This window comes from Cucumis melo, chromosome 9 (assembly GCF_025177605.1).
Source record: "Cucumis melo cultivar AY chromosome 9, USDA_Cmelo_AY_1.0, whole genome shotgun sequence".
Taxonomy (NCBI): Eukaryota; Viridiplantae; Streptophyta; class Magnoliopsida; order Cucurbitales; family Cucurbitaceae; genus Cucumis; species Cucumis melo.
The window spans coordinates 22,590,615-22,614,993 of NC_066865.1; the positions used below are offsets into that span (position 1 = coordinate 22,590,615).

General features: G+C 34.1%; 4 protein-coding genes across 4 annotated transcripts; all 4 read right to left on the reverse strand.

Moving 5' to 3' along the window:
- Positions 1–2,211: 2,211 nt before the first annotated feature.
- On the reverse strand, positions 2,212–4,760 carry LOC127150935 (uncharacterized). Its single transcript, XM_051089839.1, has 6 exons — positions 4,646–4,760; positions 3,651–3,767; positions 3,305–3,561; positions 2,999–3,214; positions 2,732–2,923; positions 2,212–2,650 (listed from the first exon to the last, which is right to left on the reverse strand). The coding sequence occupies exons 2-6, from the start codon at positions 3,760–3,762 to the stop codon at positions 2,303–2,305; spliced, it is 1,125 nt and encodes a 374-aa protein (XP_050945796.1). The 5' UTR covers positions 3,763–3,767; positions 4,646–4,760; the 3' UTR covers positions 2,212–2,302.
- Positions 4,761–11,132: 6,372 nt separating this feature from the next.
- LOC103482645 (legumain) lies at positions 11,133–14,112 on the reverse strand. Its single transcript, XM_008438909.3, has 9 exons — positions 13,524–14,112; positions 13,253–13,417; positions 12,754–12,910; positions 12,586–12,671; positions 12,281–12,480; positions 12,159–12,207; positions 11,848–12,060; positions 11,546–11,752; positions 11,133–11,449 (listed from the first exon to the last, which is right to left on the reverse strand). The coding sequence occupies exons 1-9, from the start codon at positions 13,746–13,748 to the stop codon at positions 11,264–11,266; spliced, it is 1,488 nt and encodes a 495-aa protein (XP_008437131.1). The 5' UTR covers positions 13,749–14,112; the 3' UTR covers positions 11,133–11,263.
- Positions 14,113–15,434: 1,322 nt separating this feature from the next.
- On the reverse strand, positions 15,435–19,143 carry LOC103482646 (elongation factor G-2, chloroplastic). Its single transcript, XM_008438911.3, has 4 exons — positions 18,550–19,143; positions 16,631–18,045; positions 15,996–16,508; positions 15,435–15,867 (listed from the first exon to the last, which is right to left on the reverse strand). The coding sequence occupies exons 1-4, from the start codon at positions 18,785–18,787 to the stop codon at positions 15,700–15,702; spliced, it is 2,334 nt and encodes a 777-aa protein (XP_008437133.1). The 5' UTR covers positions 18,788–19,143; the 3' UTR covers positions 15,435–15,699.
- A 2,908-nt stretch (positions 19,144–22,051) lies between these two features.
- Positions 22,052–22,702, reverse strand: LOC103483061 (21 kDa protein-like). Its single transcript, XM_008439494.3, has one exon. It carries the CDS (start codon positions 22,700–22,702, stop codon positions 22,052–22,054), a length of 651 nt encoding a protein of 216 aa, XP_008437716.3.
- Between the last annotated feature and the right edge of the window lie 1,677 nt (positions 22,703–24,379).

A 24,379-nucleotide genomic window follows, 5' to 3' on the forward strand; every position in this document is an offset into this window, starting at 1 on the left:
TATTTACACTTCATAGATAATTTAAATAATTTATCAATTTTTTCTATTAAAAAAGACTCCATATTATAATTTAAGTTACATTTTAGCATGGTGTATATATATGTATATAAAAAAATAGAGATTCAAATCGTTTATGACACAATCTTTAATTAGAAAGAAAACACATTAACAATCATTCACGCGTATTTTAAATCTTGAGAGATCAAATGAATATGTGAATCTAGTTACGATAGAATATGGAGAGGGCAGGGAAATTGATAGTGAAAAAAAAGGAAGATGAAAGGGTTAGAAATTGGTGGGGATGAAAATGATGATGATAATTGATATAAAGTCATTATTGTCTCGGTTCCCCACGTTCAACAGAAAGATATATATTGTACCATATGGTTATTACACCAACATATAACACTTCTAAAAAGAGGTTCCTCTTAGATATTTTCCCTTCCCATCTCCTACTTTCAATGCCAATATGAGAGCCAAAGGCTTCTATCATAAGATTACTTCACTTTCAACTATGATCTCTCTCCCCCATCACTTTCTTTTAGATTCAATTTTTTTATCGAAACAAATCGTGTCTCAGACCTAACTAATAGTATATTTTGGGTTGTACCTATCTTTTTTTTTTTTTTAGTTCAATCACACAAGTAAACAAAAATATTAAAATATTTTGAAAAGTGGGACCTTTCATCATCTATTAATTGTGTGAGATGGCACCATACGGTTATCTAACATGATATCAAAACTCATGTTGTCTACTGAATGAGAGCTCGGTCCAAAAAATTAAAAATCTAAATCTAGGATTGGTGAACCTAAAAGATACACCAATAATATGAGAGCTATGTTGAAGATCATACGTTGAAAAAATAAGGAGATCGAACTATTTCTCTTATTTTCAGCTGGTTTTTAGATGAAACCTCTATTTATTTAAATAATTACCAATTAATCTCCCACATATCTTTATAAAATAAACAAAATGAAAAACAAATTGTAGTTGTACAACTAGTAGAACTGCAAAAAATTGAGTGCACTCAAGAGTTTTTCCTAAATTTTCTCCATTGTATGATTGCAAACTTGTGTCTCACTAAAGCCAAAAGCACTTTCATACATTGGGCTATCACAATAATAATCATATACATAAAAGTATTTTTTAAGGACAAACTATAACATATCAATTTTCAATTCACTGAATATATTTTGGTTGTAAAGATTCGTTGGAGACATCACTGTTTTATATCTGCATTTCATCATGTTGTTTATAAACTAAATATATAAATCTCTCACAAATGAGCTTGTTTTAATTTATTAATAAGAATATTAGGTTATGTTTAACATCTATATCTGAATCATTAGGGTTCTTTGCTACCCATCTATTACTATATCAAGTCCTTCCATTCTCACAAAAGAAGTTTCTTCTCCTCATATTCAAATCACAAATATAGATTCAGGGATTAAATGTATGCATTAATATATTTAGAAATCTACTAGAAGGGTTGAAGTTGATCGTTATGTTCCCTCTTCCTTTTTCTTTTAGTTACAATCTTTTTACAATTATGCTTAATGGGAAGGCTTTTATCTAGCCTTTTTATTGTTTGTATGAAACATTTGAGCATCTTTCAAGCTCCTTGTATTTCTTTTTGAGTTTACTATATTTGAATAATAAAATGATCGTATGTGTCAATTTAGTTATGAAATATGTGCAATCTAGTTGAGATGTTTGGATGTGACTATGGGATGCTCTTAGACATTTACTATCACTACAAGAAACGGGGGTACTCCCGACGCACAAATACGTCGGCGAAAATGCAAAGTACGTCGGAAAAGGATATCCCGACGTACAAAACGGCGTCGGGAAGCACGTCGGGAGAAATGCGTCGCGAGAGGCTTTCCCGACGCCGTACCAAAGCAGCGTCGGGAAAGGCTTTCCCGACGCCGGAATATGCGTCGGCATGACGGCGTCGGGAAAACCTTATTCCCGACGCCGTCTATGCCGACGCATATTCCGGCGTCGGGAAAACCTGTTTTCCGACGTTTTTTTCCCGACGTAATGAACGTCGGGAAATATTTTTTTATATATTTTTTAAAATATTGTATTTTTACTTTTTTCCTTATAATATTTTGCTCAAACATTCACAATGATGTTCGGATTGCTCAAAAAAATTTCGCGACGTTTTGGATTAAATTAAAATAAATTAATAAATATACAAACACAAATTAAAAAAATAGAATTAAAATTAATAATACGAATAAGTTGACTACAACAAAATATAGTTCTCAATATAGAAAAAACATAAACATAATGAAGCTAGGGATCATGTGGTGGTCCCTGTTGTGCACGAGTTAGGTCTTCAATCATCTTTTTCATAGCTTCCACTTGTGAAGCTAATGCTTGGTGATTTCTATCTTGTACTTCAATCCGTTCCAAAGCTTCATTAAGTTTAGCTTGTAATTCAATCTCTTTTTGTGTGGACTGCGAACAAGATGTCGACGAACTGCTTGCACTTGCCGTTCTGCGGGTCTTCGGCTTGGGTCCCCAACCAAGGCCTTTTGAGTAGCCTGGTCGTCTACCCAACACCTGATCGCATATCTCATCCTCAGAGAGTGGCTGACTACCCTCTGGGATAGGCTGGGATTGGAGTTCCAGCATTTGATTCTGCAACAAATTTAAAAATTATGTTAGGTAACGCGCAAAAATATATAATAAAAGTGGATAATTAATAAGGGTATAACTTACATGCGCATCCTCGGCGGCTTGCGACACGAATGTCCCAGCTCGAACGTGTGTTTCCCGGAACAATTCCACACGATCGACCGGCTGCCCTCTTCTTTCAGCGAGCTCATGCTGTCGTTGTAGAAACGACTTGGACCCGCTACTATGATTGTAAGGCTGCTTCTGTCTAGCAGCCTTGTTTGTCCGTGATTGCTCCTGCATTAAAACAATTATATTGTTTATTTCTTATACATATAAAAACTTGTTATCATAATTAATCATGACAAATACCTGGAATGCACGGCTGATATAATGGTCGCAGAGGAAGTGCCAATCCTCATCACGTCCAACCAATGCGTTTGGTGGGTTGGCACGAGCCTCCTCCGGGTCGCTGTACTTTTTGAAATGTTTATGACAGTCGGCCCGGAACTCTTTAAAGGTCGTGAGCATCTGATGCTCAACAAACCTGTTCATTGCTTGATCATTGAAATCGAGCACAAAGAATCGCTGCACATTACAAACATAACACATTAGATTGGCTAAAGTTAGATATGTTTCAAATGAAATCATATATAAATGTGTAGTGCATTTAATTACCTGGAGGTCGCCCTTGACGACCTCAATGTATTCTCTCCCAACGTCCGTCCACTTAAGACAGCGGACGGGAAATGTCTTTCGCACGCACACGCCTATCGCCTGGCTGAAGCGAACGGCGTGTGGAGAAATAGGCTTCTCCGCTCCAGGGGCGATCGTCATCGGAATGCGCCCATTTATTGCAACGTGGCGCTCTAACTCCAAGAGTCGAGACTGCGCACGTCTCCTAGGAGTCGGAGTCGTTTGTTGAGAAGAAGACTCTGCTCAATAAATAGACAATAACATATAAAGTTAGAAAAAAGAACATGAAATATTTGTAAGTTAAAATGAAGAAAATTCTTAGACTCACCCGTATTGTCGCCCACAGATGATGACCCTCCCGCGATGTTATTATCTAAATCGTCCTCAAACTGGAGGAACATATCGTCCGTCTCCATAAAAGTTGATCGTCGATATGACATAATGGCTATGGACATAGAAAACAAACATTTTCAATTTAACTTAAACCTCCCTCTCCCCAGATAAGTAGTAATTCCATTTCATAATAATTACACGACCACTGTACACAAGATAATCTTCCCCATAGAATCTCTATCAGATCAAGACATCTCGGTATAGACTTAAGCATATTCAAAAATCTCATGCTAAAACTTTAACTTTCTTAAGTTAGCATGCTTATGAAAAAAGAAACTCTTGCATTAAGCAAGTCTCAAATCTAGCTTTGCTTTAAATTATCTCTTTGCTCTAATATTTTCAGAAACTTAGCATTCTAACACATTCTCATAAATCTCATGTTTTAAGAAATATGTTGAGTAGACCCATTAAAACCATCCGTATATAAGATTGAAGAATGTTAAACATTTTGTATAAACACAAAATTAAAAGTTTATTAGGTATTTCTCAAAGTTCAAACGACTAAGTAATTGGAGATCCTAAATCACAATCTCAAATTCAATAAACACCCCCCCCCCCCCAATTCAATATAACCTCAAAAATCTCTACACATTCAAATTTTTTATCAATCTCAAATTCAATTTCAACTTCAATCTCAACGTCAATCTTAAATCCTAAAACCACTTCAAATTCAAATTCAACACTAAAACCTAAAACTAATTCAAAATCTATATCCTAAAACTATTTCAAAATCTAAATTCTAAAACTAATCCTAAAACTAATTAACTAAAGCAAAACTAAAACAAAAACAAAAAAGAACTTTAAACAATTTCAATAATACATACATTTTTTTAACTTTGAAACAAAAAAAAAAAAAACAAACAAACCCTAAACTAATTTTTATCAAAAAAAACCCTAAAAAAACTAAATAAATTTACATATTTCACTTACCTAAAGTGGCAGACGGCGACGAGGAACAACGGCGAGGCGGTCGGCGACAGACGGCGGCGGAACAAAAGGATGGCGGCGACTTCTTCTTCTTCTCCTTTCTTTTTCTCCTCCTCTCGGTTTCGGTTCTGTGAATACAGAACTGAAACGAATTTAAAGGGGATTTCCCGACGCAGTGACGTGGCGTCGGGAAATCCCTCAAAACGCGTCGGGAAAAGGGGAATTCCCGACGCTCATTAAACCCCTTTTCCCGACGTTTAACGCGGCGTCGGGAAAAACCCCTATTCCCGACGCCGCTCCCGACGCACTGTTCACGGCGTCGGGAAAAACCCCTTTTCCCGATTTACTTTTTGCCGACGCCTTCATGTTGCGTCGGGAAAAAAGGTTTTCCCGACGCCGCTCCCGACGCACTGTTCATGGCGTCGGGCAAAACCCCTTTTCCCGATGTATTTTTGCCGACGCCTTCATGGTGCGTCGGGAAATATGGTTTTCCCGACGCATCTCCCGACGCGTTGTTGAGGGCGTCGGGAAAGCCCTTATTCCCGACGTTCGTTATGCCGACGTGCTTTTCGGCGTCGGGAATTCTCCATTTTCTTGTAGTGTATTAAAAAACTTTTTATTACTCCCCTTGTATAGTCTTAGCTTAAATTATCAATACTTACGGTTCTAAGTTTTCTAGAGCTTATGACTATTGTATTTTGTGTTTTAAACTTTAAGATGTGTAAAGTCTTTGAACTACAAATTCTTAAAGTTTTAGATTGTCTAACAATTGTGTGTCCAATAAATCCCTTGCATGACATGTTCATAAAATTTTGAAATTAATTGGTCTGATATTGTGGATATAAAATTAAAATTTGACAATGATGCTCTATAGTATGTCCACGAAGATTTAGAAAATGTTGAACAAGTGAGAGAAATATTAGACAATTTTAAAGTTTAGAGACCAAATCAACGTAAAGTTGAAAGTTCAAATATTAAATTTACAATTTTTTTAAGGTAAAACCTTTAAACATAAAAAAGAAAACGATATATGTTTTTTTAACGTAAACTATACTATATATAGGGATCTATATTCTCGGATTGATCTTGTTAAAGAAATGCATGTTAATTACCAATAAACTATATATAATATATACTCATGTTGGCAACTTTATAATCCAATCTAATAATAATCATCATCAAACCTAGAATGTTGAAGTGAGAAAGATATTAGTATATATTGTGATGAGAGTGATGGTATTGGGAAAATCTTTGTGGACCAAAAGGTGTTTTTGGTGTATATATGTATACCTAAAAAAGAGAAATATTGAGTAAAGATATGGCAAACATGAAGACACACGTAGCATATACGCCATAGAAAAAAGACCTACCCTATATATACACCTCTACTTTATAATATATATAGTTTATTGTCTATACGTTTATATATGTGTATATATATAATTATATCAAAAGAACACGACCATTTTACCTGCATTTTTCATTTTTAAAATTTTGGTCCCAAAACCATAATAATAATAATAATGTCATCCATGGCTTCATTTCAATCACACATGAAAACTCCCTTTTTTTTCTATTTTTTGCCTTGTTTTTCTCTTTTGAATTTCAAAATTAAATTAATCTAAAACATATACGAGGAATTCCTAGAGTAAGTTCGAATCATATTTCTTAACATCACTCTTAATTAAAATCCCGCAAAGTGTTCGATTTTAGTATCTAAAGTTTTAACCTTCAAATTTGATCATTGTTGTTAGTATATATTTAGTTATTTAGGGGGAAAGTGATGTAATTAATAACTCATTTTCTTATTATGTTACATTTACAAGTGCTAAAAAAATTTCTCGTAAGAATATGTTCCATTAATTAATCTACTAACTTTTGTTCCCCAGTATCTTGAAATGAATATTGAACTCTATGTTTATACAGTAGCTGTCATGATATCATCTAGGGGTTAGAGTGGAAAAGAAGGGGCCAAGGCCAACCCTATGAACTTTTCAATTTTATTTATTTTTGTAAATTAAACCCTTAAATAGAATAGGCAAAATAATGTATATCTCAACCAACCCATTTTCTAAAAATGAGAAGAAGAAGAAAGAAATGATTCTACTAAATACATATATGTGACTTAACTGGAGAGAAAAGAAAGTTATGTAATATTGTATTATTATATTTCATATATTTCTGTTTAGAGTAATGCACGAGGAGTAGTAGTTAACGGGGTTTGGAATTTTCTTAACAAATTTAGGATGGGGGAGATTCCAACTATATATAAGTTTCAATATACATTGATATCAATTGTGCTACGTTTATGTCGGCAACCAAGTTAGGATTTGGAAAACCACGATGAGGTAGAGATATCATCTATATGTATATGTTCAAAGATGGCTAATTTGACCTTTTTAGTTGTCATTGAATAGTTTTTTTTATTCTTATGATACGGACGGGTCAGCAAGATAATCCAATTGAATACGTAGAGAATTACCTTTTACTTTTCATTAATTTGTAAATTTTCAAATTCTACCAATCAATTAATTATTAAGTCAATATATATGAATATTTTATCGATCATAAAAACAAATCATTTCATTATTTTTTGTCATTAATTTTTAATTAACTTAAAATTTAAAATGCTAGAGTGAGTTTAACTTAAAGGTAATTGACTTAACTTTCCATTTTAAACGCAGGAAGTTTGTTATTCTATTTCTACGATTTTACTAAAAAAAGTACTTAGATACAGTTTTGAAGCTTATTCACACCTTGACAAATTAATATTATTGGATGTTTTCAAACTTAGAATAAGAGTCAAAATAGCAATGAAAGCCATTAAACATGAAAATGACAAAAACTAATTTCCACCAACCAAGTTTCAACCTAAAATGCTTTCATATATATTTAAAGTTAAAAAGGAACAAAACATGAGACATATTTTCAAACAAATAATCAAAGGTTAGAGATTTAGAACCCAATACGAAAATCTTTAGTTACCTCTTCATTTCCTCTTTTTTGTTTGGTGGAAATAAAATAAGAATGCTTGGCTTTGTGTATTTGACCGTTGACTTCAATAGTCAAACGACAATATATGGAGCACCGAATCACATGGACCAATGAATAGGCATTATTTTCTGTTTGTTGGTTATTGGTTTGAAGACTAATTATTACAATATCTAATTAAGACCATAGTTTTTCTCCAAAACTTGGAGGTTGGAATAATAAATACGCACACAGAAAATCAACTAATCTATGATTACATGTTGGAATTATATGTCTCCTAATATATATATATTTCAATAAATAGTACAGTAATATAAGATTTCCTACCTGCATGGCATGTAACAAATTTTAGCACCACTAAATTCAAGGTGTAGCCAATTTTTTCCCTAAAAGTTCATTTTCTTAAATAATCTTCACTCTCCACATCGTTTTGGAAAAACAAGTAATCAATTTTGTTTATACCATTTCAATTGATTTCATTTTGATTGACACATTATATGTTGTGTGTATACATCTCAAACAATTAAAAGAAAAACGTGTTGTTTCAAATCCCAATTATAACTAAGTACTAAATCTCATATTTTTTGGTTGAATAAATGATATGAAAATCTTAGTAATTTAAAACTATGCTTACTTTGGGCATGAGAATTCTTATGATTTTTTCTTTTACAAGAAATTTTTGGATAAGTTTCTTATCTCAAGATTCGAACACACTACAAGATTAGATTTTTCTTATCCCAAGATTCGAACACATCACAAAATCGGATGATCAATCCTACTTTGATCAATATTCTTAGGCATGCAACTAAATACACATGAATTACAAAAATTTGAGAAGTTCTCTTGACTAAACTTGAAAGGATCGGCATACAAGCGCAAAAACTCCATTCATCGTGTAAAAGACTTTTTGTTTTGTTTTTTTTTTTTTTTTTTTTGTTAAAAAAAGTACAAAAAATGGTGTTAAGGCTTTTAAATTAATCTCCAAATGAAACCTTAATGCATAAACGATAGCAAAGTTACAAGATACTGCTACTTTAGTATGTTTGGATAAAAGAATAAAATAAATCGAAAATAATAAAACTACATCGAAATTATTAAATAGAACAGAATTAATAATGTGATGTTCTCGACAACTTTTCATATCATAAATTATTAAAATTGTTGAGAGTTGTTCCAAGAAAGGCAAAACTCATATACAGGCCCAAACCCAAAGAAAATTATGAGTCGACGTGAAGAAATGGATGTCCCAAAAGGAAAAATTTAGAGTGTCAGGTTTCGAGTTGGTGAACATGTATCAATTGAAAAACAAATCAATGGTGTTTGTTTTGTTGCCCGATAACCTCCCGCGCTGCAAACTATACCACGACATCACCATAATTACATATGACCATCGATGACCGTCAAAGGAAATAGATTTTTGTACAGATGACCCTTTTTCAAGAGTCCAAATAAATACTAACCCAATGTTTAAAAATCAATGAATTTTGACCCTTTACTTGCACCACCGTCACGTGAAATTAATTACACCGAAACAAGAATTGATGACTAAAACTAAAATTGACACACTAAATCTAATCATATACTAAGACTAAAGATTCTAACTTTTCTCTAGAAAAGAAATCTACTAAATAATATATATGACAAGATATCAACTAAATATTTAAAGTGTCATGTCATTATTCCATTATTCAGATTTTAAAGATGGGGGAAGTGTGTGTCATATTATTATTTCGTCATTTAAATTCAAAGACAAAATGATATGAGAGTATACATTTAATGGAAAAGGAAAAAATGGCCATTCATGGCTAATGATATATATTTGAAGATGGTGAAGGAAAGATTACAAATTGCAATATGTGAAAAAGAAAGAGGAAAAAGTGACATTAAAAATAGGGAAACAACATCTTGTGGTGTGGGTTCCCATAAGAGATAAGGGTCATCAAATACTTTGGCCTAAGTGCCCTATTAAATTTGCATTCACATCTTCAACTCATTCCTTTATATATTTTTCCACACCAAAGTGTGAAACCAATGTAGATTTGGATTTGAATTTTTCTTTTAGGTAAGATTTTTGGGGCCTCTTCACTTCTCAATCATTTGTGTTTCTTTCTTTTTCTTCTTCAATTATAAGTTCCATATCATATATGTTCATATTCCACATTCTTGCATTTTGCAATTAATTCTATCCCTTCCAACATCATACTCCCCTACACTACACTACTTATTTCCCTATTTGTTCAAACATTATATATAGGTGAGGTAAACATCGCAACTCATTTTTATCTACATATTGACTATCCATTTCTTTATACGTTTTGGTATATCATGATTTAAACTTTTATCAATGCTTCATATTAATTATTTTTTCAATTTGATCATTGTGAATTTTTCTCCTCCATTTTTCTTATTCTTTTTCACGGTTTTCTTTTGTAAATATGACCATCTTTATCGTATCATTTTTCTTTTTCATCTATGTGGTTGTTTCCCAACCAAAAATTCGGTATATGACTAAAAGTTATTATTGCGTAGTTTCAAAGCTTCATTTTATTTTTTATGGTGTTTTTTTATTACAAACTCAAAATAAATAATACATGACAATTTCTCTTAAGCTAGCGCTAAAATCAATTTTGGCTTTATTTTTTATAACTTAATTTCAATTGCCTAATAACTTTTAAAATATCAATTTGATCTGTATGATATATTTTAGTCAAACACTCTACAAAATCATCCTTAAGAATGAGGAACAGATAATAATAAAGTGTAGAGCACCAATATTTAAAAAGTTACAAATATACTAAAGTCTATCCGTTGTTGATAGATTTTTATGGCATGTCGGTGATAAACCACCGGGAGAGATCAAATGGATAGACTTTGCAATCTATATTTTATGAGTTTCCTTAAGATGTTAATATGTGAGGTTTATATACACACAATGTGGGTTATTGGCCTCACTATACTCCTTTTTAATACCAATTTTGCCCCTCCCAAATCATGGCTCAATATATTACTTTCACCAATTTTATAGATTCAACATTAACATTAACATGATCATGAGTTTGGACATTTTCTATTAGTTGTGTTTTCTTTTCTGTGTTATATTTACTATCATTTATTATTGTTGTTCACATTCTTTCTTAACTAATTATTAAAGCCCAAAAAGAACAAAGATAGAAACACATTGTTGATGATAGTTTTACCTCTTAGATATAAGCATATCTATTATACTATAGACGATAGACTTATCACTATAACAAAAGTCTACAAGTAGTATATATAGAAGCATCTAATTAATGGTTTTATACTGAAAGAAGGTTATCATATAATAACAATTCCTCATAGTATTTACCATTCTTTTAAAATAGATATTGTTAAATGTTGAAGTACTAAAACAATTGTAACGATTACTAAAACGTTACCATTAATAATTAAGAAACTGAAGAAATCGAAAAACAACCACTTAAGCCAACCAAAACCACTAGCTATCAATATTGCACAAAACTTCTAAACTTTGTAGTAAGTAAATTTCTGATAAACAAACATAAGGGTACAGACTATGGCTTTATTAGTATATAAAATATGAAAATGTTTCAAACATTTTTGTACATGAAGAGTATGGTTTCGTGTTCTTATTCAAGCACTGTAACCTCGATTTGAAGGATGCCACAGCCCATAACCCCCTCCTCCATTGCAAGCCGCCATTGAAGCTTCCCTCATTGAAGCTTCTGAAACTCCTCTGTTGCATATGTTTGCAAGTGCCCGCATGTGTTTCATACCATATTGGGTCAATGAACCACAATAACTCTCCAACACTCTCACCTGCAAACAAAAAACGAACCTCCCTTTGATAAACATTCGGTCTAAAAAAATTCAAATGAGTTGGCTTTTTATGAGGCCTAAGATTACGAGTTGTACCATTGATTTGAGACATTCCCAATCATCCACAAGAGGCAGACCAGAAGCTCTCACATCATCAAGAACATTGGAACCTTTCTCTGGTCCAAACAGAAGAAACCCAATCATTCTGATGCTTCCATCCAAGTGAGATCTATGTGTCACTGTCTCTCTAATTTCCTCAAGGATTTGGGCTTTTTCGTTTGTTCCATCTTCAAATTTTCTGTACTGAGAACAGATCAAAACAGCCTTAGTTTAATTGGGGGGAAAACACATGTTCTTTTTTACTGTTTGGGGATTGTATTTGCAGCCAAAATTGTTACCATTTGCCAAAGGAAGAAGATGTCTGCATCTCTTTGGTTAATTGCCTCCATACTCTTCATTTCGAGCCGGCCATTGTAAGGAGGCAAGTTCACTGAAGCCGGATCAAATCCTTGATACAAGTACAGCCTCTCTGCTTTAATGCTTGAGTTTCCATATTCCATTACATGAGATCCTGTATTCAAATTATTGGGATTTGATGTTCTTTCCTTCACCTGCACCAGAAATGGTGGAAGAATGATTAACTAGAGTTTTGGATGGTGATTATTGTGAGGATAAAACGGTGATTTAGTGGCAGAGAAAGAGCCATTACAGTTTGGTATTGTTGGTCTATTGTTTCTCTCTTCAGATTGTGAGTTTCACTGGGAAAAAAGATGAGCAAATGTTAAAGTTGAATGATTTGTTGATTGGTAATTAAGCTTTTATTTTCTTTACCTATCTTCCATCCAGGCCACACTATACAAGTCTCCTAAGCATGTCATGTACTCCGGTGGTGGTGCCGGTTGCATACCAGGACAGTAAGTTCCAAAGCTACTCTCTTGAGCATTTGAGGCTGTAGTTACATAAATATTCAGATCCTTTGGCATTATGCCCTCAAAGATACTCCCACTCTCACATGCTTCTACATAGATCACCTGCAAAAAATGCAACGTTACAAAAATGTTCACACCATCTAACATTACAAAAGCTTTTCACAGTGCTTAGAAATTTGATCTCTTCCTCTCTTTCTCTCCCTTTACCATCTCTTTGTACCCTTTAGCAGCATGTTTCTTCTTTAAAACTTCAATGAAATCCATGGCATAGACAAAAGGCAAGTTTGGCATGCCTGGAAAAGAGTAAATGTACAAGCTTAGTTCAACAAAATTCAAATGACATCAGTTCAATTAGTGGTATTGTTGAAAACGAACCAAGTACTCCAGGGCCTCCATGATCAGAATAGTAAACAAAAATCCTGTCATTTGGTTTGCTGTCCACAACTTTTCCACTCCCTCCATTAACAGCAGTTCTATTTCCCAAAAGCACAGCATACAGATTCTGGGCAGTCACATGCTCCCCAGTGTAATCCTATACAGTATAAACAATATGAACAAAATGTTAAATTCATCATTATCTATTCCATTTAAGCTTTTGGGTTAGTGGTCTATCAACATAATATCTAAACAGAGAAGTCTCAACAAGTTTTACCACCATCTGCTTTTGTTGTTGTGCTTCTTTTTCTAACAATTTCTTTAGCTAATCAGTTCATTTCCCTGAATTCTACACTCTTATTCAATATGGATATTAGCTAAAGTTAATAGGTGTATGAAATAACATTGCAGTTCATCTACCTTGATAGCCTCTTAAATCACCAATGGACCCAAAAGCAGCATAATAGACAAATTGAATATCATATCATCTAACATGTACCTTGGGGACGCCGGCATAAACATCCTCTCCTTGTGGATGATTGATGATGATTCCAGGCCTTGGATTCAGCACATTTGTGGCTATGTCATCGTACATAAACACCACAATATTCTCATCCTTCAATCCTCCTTTCTTCAAGAGTTGATAAGCATGGCAGATATCCGCCTATTTCCACAAACAAAAAAAAAAAAAAAAAGAGAGAAAAAGAAAACCACCAAAATCAATCATTTCTTAATCTAATTTACACAAATAACTTTCATATTTCAAATACCTGATGCCTGTAATTCCCAAACCCAGAAGAACCAGCTACAAGAACTGCCCATCTGGTACCCACTTTTCGATCATCATCATCACCACCACTACCACCCACTTCCTCCTCCTCCGTCGGCATTCGGATAGTCCTCTCCCACCGGTCCCACGGCGAGGCGTGGGCGCCACCGTAAGCAAGCAACAGAAGGAGCAACAGGACAAGATTGGAGGTAGATGGGGCAGCCATGGAGAAAGAAAGCTGAAATTACGTGAAACGAGAAGTGGGTGTGGTTTAAAAGAGAATGGAAATGGGGGAAATGAAAGAAGAATCGTGGGCGGTGAGAGCAGAGACATGCAAAATTAGAGAAAGACACGAAGAAGAATGGAAATTGGAAATGGTGGGTCCTGATTGTTCATGGGTTTAACAGGTAGGTTTGTCATTTGTGAGTGACGGAATTGTTGTTTGTTTGTTCATGGTGGTGTTGAAGAGAGTGATCTTTAGCAGACCTTTCTCTTTCATTCAAATTTCAAATCTCTCTTCTTTTTTTTTTCATTTTCCTCGGAATCTATCTTGTTGTCACCATTCATTCGTATGAACTCTTTAAGTAAAGTTGCTTCCTTTCAACTTTAACTTTCTATGTACTTTATTCTAACTTTAAATTTGGCATTTCTAAGCCTTTAATTTACGTAGATTATGAGTAAATACATATTTACATGATTGAAAAAGAAATGACACCAACTGTGTGTTCTAATGATTTAAATTTTCTTTCTAAAAAATTATCGTTATGGTTTGATTGAATTGTCATAACTCACACAAATCATCCAAAGTAAGCCATAACTTTTACAATCACAAGACCAAATGCAAATTAAGTCCAAACAATTAAATTTAGCCATAAATTGTCATAATTTTATCTCTTATGCTAAATCAAATCATGTCTTTCTGGTTAAATATACGAAAACTAAATTTATAAGGCAATTTTGTAAAGAAATTTCAAATATGTTGATTAGCACTAAAATGGCGTTGATAGCAACAAGCATTCAGATTTATGCAAAAATACTCCCAAAAATATTCTTCAATAGTCTTAAAAAGATTTATTTTTGTGAACTAATAATTTAATCAAGTGGATTTAGAAATACAAACGCAATCGAACTCTAAATATAAAGCGACAAATAAGTATTAAAAATGGAGCAAATCATATAGTTCTCGATTTCCCATGGGGCAGTTGCATTACCCGAAAAAAACGAAACTTTACTTTGATTCCTCTATTTTCAAAATTGTATATTGCAATTAACATGCACCAAACCAATTACTAATTTAGAATCTTCAAAATTTCCTCATTCAAATACATATATTTTCTCTGGGGCATCTCGATTGATATCTAATATGTTATATTTGAAATTTTGATTGATATATGATATATCGTTGATATACTTGAATATTGTTAAATTGATATATGATATATTGTTGATATACTTGAAAATTGTTTAAGTGGTTGACGTTTGATTTTTGTCGATATATTTGAAATATAAATGATACATGCTATATATATTTGAAATATAATAATTGATGTTTGGAATACAAATGAGAGAAATAAAAAATCTATCATAGATGACTAAACTACTAAAAATATTTATAAAATATAGCACGATTTTGAAATCTACCGATGAATATTTCGATTCATTTTGTTTTATTTCAAAACAACTCAAAAAATACATAACTAATGTACAAAAAAGACATGATCGGTTTCTTAAAAGAGCAAAGTTGAAATACATAACGAGCAAAAATTCAAATCTGAGAATTTTATCATATATGCAGGTTTTCATACGTCGAAGGCACCTACAATTATTCGTTTTGAGTTTGCCAGGACACCAATGGAAAATTCCAATTTCATATCGTTGAGACATTGATCAATAGTAAAATTTTGAAGAAGGATTTAAATGGATATTCCGACTTCCTTGTGAAGAAATTAATAAGATATTCAAAATTGTTTACATCTGGATCGAATTGAACAGATCCGACAGCCAAGCATTTGAATAATTACATTCACACCTTGGTAGGATGGGCTAGTAAGTAAGAGAGAGGTCGCTTTTCAAATCTTCCACGAACACCAATCCATGCACAACATGGCATAAACTAATAATAGAACACGAATCTCTCTTTCCAACAGACAAAGAATCGCAGGTTGTTTCAACCAAAATCAAGCAGCAACTTCTTGTTCTTTGGCAGCAAGCTCGTTCTGGATGTGCTGAGGGACAACATCAAATTTGGCTAATTGCATTGTGTATGAAGCTCTTCCTTTTGTCATCCCCCTCAGTGTACTGACGTATTGAAACATCTCGGCTAGAGGAACCAGCGCATCCACGACCTGCATTCGTTTCAAAACTTTGTTGTTGATCATATGCTCTATTGAACATATAATAGTTGTTCATTAATGATACGATTATATGTCAGTGAAGTTTTCATGGTGTGAATGCATTTAGGATAGTGGCATACCTTGAGGCCACCAGGTTTGTCACCAAAGCTGTTGATCTGACCTCTCCTGGAGTTGAGATCTCCAATTACATCTCCCAGATGTTCTTCGGGTGTGACAACTTCGACTTTCATGATTGGTTCGAGCATTCTAGGACCCGCTTTTCTCATCCCTTCTCTGAAAGCTCCCCTAGCTGCAAGTTGAAATGCCAAGACACTTGAATCTACATCATGGTAAGTACCATCGACTAGCACGGCACGAACATCAACCACTGGAAAACCAGCAAGAACGCCATTGCTCATACACTCTTCCAATCCCTTGACCACCCCTGGAATGTATTCTTTTGGCACTGCTCCACCCTTGATTTCACTTTTGAACTCGTATCCGCTGCCTGCCTCCATGGGTTCGAACCGCACTGTAATATCAGCAAACTGTCCTTGACCACCTGATTGTTTTTTGTGCACATACTTTACTTCTGAAACTTTCGAAATACTTTCTCGGTAGTTAACTTGCGGCGCACCCACATTAGCTTCAACCTGTTTAAACCAAGCAATCAAATCATCCAATTCTACTGTTAGCTTGGCTCTTAGAAAAATGGAAGTTCAAGCAATAAAGAGTTTCATATTTCCGAGTAAAATGTCAAGCAACATATACAAACCTTGAATTCCCTCTTGAGCCTGTCAACAATGATTTCAAGATGCAACTCTCCCATGCCTTCAATCACAGTCTGATTTATCTCTTCATCACGCGAGAAATGGAACGATGGGTCTTCTTGTGCCAGCTTGATTAAACCGGTTGCCATCTTATCAACATCAGCTTTAGTTTTGGGCTCGATTGCAACCTTAATCACAGGATCAGGGAAGTCCATCCGTTCAAGTACAATAGGATGATCTGGATCACACAGGGTTTCGCCAGTAATGGTATCTTTAAGACCAGCTAGAGCAACAATATCCCCGGCAAGGGCTACCTTTACATCCTCTCTGCTGTTTGCATGCATTTCTAAAAGTCTTCCAATTCTCTCTTTTTTTCCTTTGTTCGAGTTCAATACATAGGATCCTGCCGAAAGTTTACCAGCATACACTCTCACAAATGTTAGTGATCCGACAAAAGGATCGCTCATGATCTTGAAAGCTAGTCCAGAAAATGGTTCTTCATCACTGGCAGCCCTCTCAACGATCAGTTCTGGGTTCTCGGGGTCAGTTCCCTTCATGGGCGGCAAGTCAATTGGTGAAGGTAAATAGTCTACAACAGCATCAAGTAATGGTTGTACCCCTTTGTTTTTGAAAGCTGAGCCACACAGAACTGGAACAAAACAAGCAGATATTGCTCCCTTCCGAATAAGCTTCTTAATTGTAGGCTCATCAGGTTCGATCCCTTCCAAATAGTTCTCCATGGCTTGATCATCCAACTCAACAACAGTCTCAATCATCTGTGACCGATAGTCTTGAGCAAGATCCACAAGGTCTTCTGGAATATCTTCATACTGAAACTTCGCACCCAACTCTTCTCCTGACCAAACTATAGCTTTCATCCTCACAAGATCAACAACACCCTTAAAGTTATCTTCAGAGCCAATTGGCAATTGAAGAACAAGCGGCTTGGCACCCAAGTTCGTGACAATCATATCTCTCGTTCGGAAAAAGTTGGCTCCAAGCCGATCCATTTTGTTGATGAAACAAATCCTTGGCACTCCATACTTATCAGCCTGCCTCCAAACAGTTTCAGATTGTGGTTCAACTCCAGCAACACTGTCAAATAGGCATATTGCCCCATCCAGTACTCTAAGTGCCCGCTCCACCTCAAGGGTAAAATCCACATGACCTGGAGTATCGATAATATTTATACGGTGTTTATTCCAAAATGTGGTAGTTGCAGCAGAAGTAATGGTAATTCCTCTTTCTTTTTCTTGCTCCATCCAATCCATTGTTGCTGCTCCCTCGTGCACTTCCCCTATCTTGTAGTTTCTTCCTGTGTAGTATAGAATACGTTCAGTTGTAGTCGTCTTACCGGCATCAATGTGAGCCATGATTCCAATATTCCTGTAGTCTTCAAGAGGGACCGCACGCTTCCCATCTGCAAACAAAAAATGAAAACAAGCACATCTTCTTCGTTAATATAACTTGCATTAGTGAAAAGGTAGGCTGTTGTCCTAGAAAAGTATTAAACTAAAAAAAATCAGTACTCTCACAAAAAACTTCAGTAAGCCTGTGGCCAAGACCACATATATTTTATAAGAAAATCTCAGAAGTAAACAAAATTTCATAAATGTTATAGAAGAAACAAGGATCATTACGAAACTACCTCCTGCAGGACATGAAAAGCTAGAATTGAAACCAATAGATAAGAGTCATCATATGGTCCTAACTCTTAATACTTCAGAACACATCCAATTCTGTAGGTGTTTCATAATTTAAGGCATCAAATTCAAAAGGGTATAAAAAATAACGCACATTGAATTCAAAAATCCATTCTATAACTACCGAGCTTCACGAATTCAGAACACCGGCACAGAAATACTCGAAACTTCATCTTAAAAAACGAAAATTGGCGATAGAACAAGAAGAAAAGAATACATACCTTCGGCCGCCATGGCAAAGACAGATAAATTGGGTCTGTTCTGTTGACGTGAATTACATAGCTTAGAAGAAGCTGATGAACTCAAACGAAGGTTGGTACCAAAGAAATGGGAGCGGGAAGGTCGAGAAGAACGAAGGAGAAATTGAGTTCTAGAGAGAGGGGTCGCAGCAGCAGGCCTTCTCTGAGAGCCATTGAAATTGCAAACAGAAGAAGCTGCTCTTACCGACTCTGCCGCCATTATCGTCTTCCCTTCCTTAGCTCTATCGAAGGGAAATGGGAGAATTTGAGTTTCGGAAAGGGAACGGCTAAGTTTTCTTCGGATACGAAGGCAGTAGATAACATCTCCATTTTCTTCCTTTTACAAAATTGTTTTCCAGAACTACCCCTCTATAATCACAATAATAACCCAATTGCCCTAACTTGTAATTCCATTTTTCTTATTATCTCAAAAACAAACATACAAACAAACATTTTTCTTAACTAAATATTTTCAAACAAAAACTTACAATTTTTTTTTAAAAAAAAGATATCTAAAGATGTCATACATTTTTATTTGTATTTCTGATGATCTATAATTTCAAGAAAAACATTTTCTTTCTGTTTTGGTTAATTTGATAATGGGTATTAAAATTGTTGATGGCAAACTTGTAAAATTGGAATGTAAGTATGGGGAGAAGTGTGAAAGTGAGGTGTGGGACATGACCAATTTTTGAGGTGGCAAAGGCAGGCTTGGAATGTGCCACATAGGTTTGCAATTCCACACCACAAATTATAGATGTGGTTTTCCCAAATCATAATTTTCACTTGAAGCTCAAATCATTTGGGAGTTCTGATTGGGAATACAATTACACTCAACCTCTTAAATTATAATACCAAAATGAAGCATTCCTAACCTATAAAATAATGAAAATCACACTATCCACAGATATTTATATATATGTGTGTGTAATTTTGGACCAATGGATAAATTTGTGTTAAAAAGCTTAGCAAGAGGTCGAAGAGGATCCAAAAATGTTGACTAAAGCCTAATGCTATACACAAAACCCAACAATGGGACTGATAAAAGAGAGAGGAATGGGTCAGAGACATCTAAAGGTCCTCTCTCTCGAGATGAATCGAACAATTTAACCTGAGATATATTGCTCTTGAGCCAACCAACCCAATAAACTTTTGAAATTCTCTTGGACAGACACGAAAAATGTGATCATAAAAGGATAAAGATGCAAGAAAGTTTTGTTCTTTTTCTATGTATATATAATTCAAAGTTTTAAAAGGTTCTTTTCAACGACCCAAATTCTTATTAAGAGGAGAGGATAAACAACTTGAAAAACTGAATTTGTGCAAGTCTTATAAGTTTCTAAATGATAAATAGATAGGATAAGAACATAAAGAATTGCTCATACCAAAGAGTAAGCAACAAAGCATGTGACGTCTAACACAACCTCAATCACATTCTTTATTTGTGAAATGTCAGTTGAAAGCTCGTTTAGAACATGACTGAAATTTGTCAAATTAGATTTGACAATGAAGGGTCGAGACAACTCCTCCCTAAATTGAAGAAGAGAAGATAAACCAACTATAATAGTCTTACCTTCCAAAACTTTAACAAATCACCATAAGTCAATACACTTGTACCCGATACAAATAAGAGATCCTTTAGAGCCACGAATAACCCACTCGTGGTCGTCGATATTTCTTTCGAAATCTCGAGAAGTATCGCCGTTATTATGTTTCCAAAAAATACTTAGGCATGGGATCATATTTCTTAACTTGCACAACACTCATATCTAATCGAATCGAACGGAGAACGTATTCACACCAACATAAGAGGAAGGAAGATAATTATTAATAAACTTGAGCACCTTATGAGTATTAGTTTTCCTACAACAAGCTCTAAAGTTAAGGATGAGATTTCTATAGTTTAGGCAACATAACTAAAGAGGCATGAAGTTTTGACAAATTCTTAAAAATCGATTGCAATCAAATATTGCAACTTTTGAAAGAATACAATTGTTCATAGATGCAAAAATTAAAAAGGACTTGGTATAATGACCGTCATTTATAAATTTTTATTGATCACAATGACAAATTTTTGGTATGATATGAGTCTGTTTTAGTACATGGAAGATTCAAAGCCAAGTAGGGTTAGGGCTATTAATATTCTGATGTATCAATTGAGCTTTGATGTAAATATAGTTTTAAATAATTGAATTGGTTACGATAGAAAAAGACATATCTTATCTTTATGTAGCACTGTTTTATTCCCCCCCGTTGAATAATTGATTGCTTCTTTTTTATCGAAGGAAGGGGGGGAGCAGTGGGCTGGATCGCACCAAGTAGGCCCAGCCCATTAAGAGGTATTAGGAGAGAAGAGCCCGTACTTGGGCCCATCGTGGCTAATAATGTCAAAATTCAGCTGTTGGTGTTGGCCACTACACTCTTCTTCTCCATCATCCCCATTCATTCTTTATTGTAATTTGCATTCCTCATTAATGTCAATGTGGAGTGCTACACCTGTGGTCCCTTAACCTTTCTTTTCATCACAATTCTTACTTTAAAAACATTACTTACTAACATTCTTCTAAAAGTAATTCCTAAGTAAACATTACTACTTCACATCTCAAACACATCATCATATCAATCTTTTGCCATATTTTTAAGATATAACACAATCCACAGCTTAAACTAACTTCACCAAAATCAATATCTACAATTCATACATTAAATATATAGTTGACATTCGAAGAAAGCTAGGACTCATTTGACCCATTTAATCCAATTGATAAATTTATAATAAGCAAGTTTGTATCTTTTTTAGCCTAGAATTGTAAAATGAGATTTCTTGAAAAATGTGAAAAGCAAAGAAAAAACAAAAGATGAAATTAATGTGAAAAGGGGAGAAAAAAAGAAAAATTAAAATTACTCGATAAATGTATAAACTTTATCATTGAAGTTGAAATGTTTAACATCAACTTAGAATGTTAGCGGACCAAACCGCTCCGTGTTATTAAATTAACTTCTTAATTGAATTAAAATTAGTTAGAAGTCAATATCCACTTGTCTTAAAATTGTTTTACAAGCATGAAACATTACTAATGTATCAACTGTTGAGTTGCATTAAAGCTTCATCGAAATTGACACAACATTTGTTTAGTTTGATTTGTTTACGAAACAAAAAAATGATTTATATTACTACTTAATTTAGAATATAATGTTTTAATTAGTTAAGCTATCCCTAAGTTAACCACATTTGTTAGATTAGAATTGGAAATCTTACATTAAAAAACTAAGAAATCTGACTATTATATTTGTTTTAAGATTAATGAGTTACTCCCATAGTTGTGAAGAAGAAGAGACAGAGATGGAAGCATAATTAATTAATAATAATTTCATAAACCGTAACACTAGAATTACATAATAATAATTACATTTCCAATCACATAACATTCCAATTTTCCTTTCACTTTTCCCAAGAACCAAACAGAAAAAGAAAGAAAAACTACTAGGGCAAGACGCCTTCTTCCGCCGCAGCCGACGAAGCATAGCTATTAATAAGAGCAAGTGAATTACTCGTCAAATGCGCAACTCTAACAATGTGTCTTCGAACTTTGGCCTTAACACTAACCCCATTAACACGCCGTCCCCCAAATCCTTCCATACACGTCTCTTCGTCGGTCAGTGCAGAGCTAACCCACGTCTCAATGTCACTAATCAACCCCATAAAATCATACCCTCGAGGCCGACCCAGTTCCCGAATCGCTCTCTGAAGCTCAAAAACCGAATCTCCAACCTCCTCCACGCAATCAGAGATCGCCGATGCGTCTCTCCGCCGCAGGCCACGGGTTTTCGCCAGCCTTCTCATTGATGCAGCTGAAGATCGGGCGGCGGCGAGGTTAACGTGAAGGGCGGCGAGAGCCAGCGTCTTGGGGTTGGTCTTGATCTTTCCGGCGTAAACCGAGAGTGAATTGTAGCAAAGACGAGGGTATGAAGTAGTACTGCAGGAGGTTCTGACATACTCTGTATTTGTTCTGATTCTGGCAGGGGACTTGGGGAGTGTTGAGGCGGCGACGGAGAAGATTTGGGTTTGATCGGAGATTATGAGGAGGAGGAGGAGGAGGAGGGGGAGGAGGAGTGTGGGAAGGGGATTCTCCATTGTTGTTGATTTGGATCTGGATGTGAAGATCTGGAGAAGAAGGGGGGAAGCAAATTTATGGGGGGAATTTGGTAATAAAAGATTGTGGGATCCCACAAAACAGGGGAATCTGTGAAATGAACTTTTGGGTGAAATTTGAGAGAGAAGAAGAGGTGTGTTTATTGAAATTATTGGTACGATGTTGGTTTGTTTTGATATCAAAAAATTAGAAGGAGGGGAGTGTGATTAATTATTGAAGATGATTCAAGTAAATGGACCCAGATCCTCGTCAGATCCCTTCAGTGTAAAGATGGTTTAAACTATGCTCTATACACTAGGAGTAGTATACATTTCATGATATGCTCTTCTCTTTCGTCCTTTAAACTTGTTTTAAACCTCCACATAATTAATTATTGTATCTAAAAAAATAAAAGCCTTTGAATTTCCCTCCCCATTGTTAACAACCCTAAATACTTATGACATCCTAAGTTTACAAATACTGTACCAATCAATTTTAAAAGAATTAAAATTTACTAACTATGTTAATAAATTACATTTTTCCTTTCGGTGACTCAATTATAAGAACTCAAGGATCGTCTGACCCAAGGGTTATGACTATGGGTTGGGTTATGGTAACTATAACCAACCTTTGTTTGGAAAAGGGTTATCATAACTCTTTCCTCTTTTTCCTTGTTCTTACCCTCTTCGACTTTCTCATCCCTCTACCTTGTTAACTTCCCGTAATTTTATTATTTTATTTATTTTTTAAATCTTACTCTTTTATTTATTGAATATCATGTGTTTTCAATTAATTTAATGATCTTAAAAGGAATATTGATTTAAATTTATTTTATTTACAAAATTGATTTTAGTTACATATTGACTGTGATTAGTTTATGCATTTAGTTCTCATATCTACCTTTCTTTTTATTTTTCTAATTTTATTATCTCAATCTTTTATTTATCTTTATTCTTTTATTTTTTTTCATCTTTCAAATATTTTATTTAAAAACTAATCTATCTATATCTAAACTATTTTTGATAAATTTAAGTTGAATAAATTTTTTAAAAATTAATAATTTGTGTATTGGACTTAGAATATAAATTTTTAAAAAATTAATAATTTATTTCCACATAACAATTACATAAAAAGGTTGAAAATGGACGTCATATTTAAAAAAATTACTGAAATTGTTTTACAAGAATATGACATTTTAGAAAATTAAATATACGAAATTTGTTTATTGGATTTAGAGTACAATTTTTGAAAAAATTAATAATTTATTCGCACATATCAATTACATAAAAAAATGTTGGAAATGGACATCACATATAAAGAAATTACTGAAAAATATTTTACAAAAATAAGACAATTTGGTAAATTAAATATACGAAACTTGTGTATTAAATTTAAAATACAAATTTTAAAAAAATGTATAAAAAAATAAACTTCATAACACTACCTACATAACCATTTCCCTAAATACATCTTTATCATAACTACCTCATAACGCTTCCTCCAAACACCTATTATCATAACACTACCTACATAATCCTTCATCCAAACACATACTGTCATAACACTAGGTTTATCATAACATTAATTTATAACACTAATCCTCCATAACCCAACACTTCCCTCAAACGACCCTAGAGTTAAACGTATTTAGCTTGAAACGATCCAAATTTTTCTATAAT

Coding starts and splice junctions, on each gene's coding strand:
- LOC127150935 (XM_051089839.1), bottom strand. CDS start 3,762: ATGTCATATCGACGATCAACTTTTATGGAGACGGACGATATGTTCCTC. Junction 3,215..3,304: donor TCGTCAAGGGCGACCTCCAG/GTAATTAAATGC, acceptor TGTAATGTGCAG/CGATTCTTTGTGCTCGATTT. Junction 2,924..2,998: donor ATATCAGCCGTGCATTCCAG/GTATTTGTCATG, acceptor GTTTTAATGCAG/GAGCAATCACGGACAAACAA.
- LOC103482645 (XM_008438909.3), bottom strand. CDS start 13,748: ATGGCTGCCCCATCTACCTCCAATCTTGTCCTGTTGCTCCTTCTGTTG. Junction 13,418..13,523: donor TTGGGAATTACAGGCATCAG/GTATTTGAAATA, acceptor TTGTGGAAATAG/GCGGATATCTGCCATGCTTA. Junction 11,753..11,847: donor TCTTCTTCCTTTGGCAAATG/GTAACAATTTTG, acceptor ATCTGTTCTCAG/TACAGAAAATTTGAAGATGG.
- LOC103482646 (XM_008438911.3), bottom strand. CDS start 18,787: ATGGCGGCAGAGTCGGTAAGAGCAGCTTCTTCTGTTTGCAATTTCAAT. Junction 16,509..16,630: donor GGCTCAAGAGGGAATTCAAG/GTTTGTATATGT, acceptor TGGTTTAAACAG/GTTGAAGCTAATGTGGGTGC. Junction 15,868..15,995: donor ACAAACCTGGTGGCCTCAAG/GTATGCCACTAT, acceptor AAACGAATGCAG/GTCGTGGATGCGCTGGTTCC.
- LOC103483061 (XM_008439494.3), bottom strand. CDS start 22,702: ATGGAGAATCCCCTTCCCACACTCCTCCTCCCCCTCCTCCTCCTCCTC.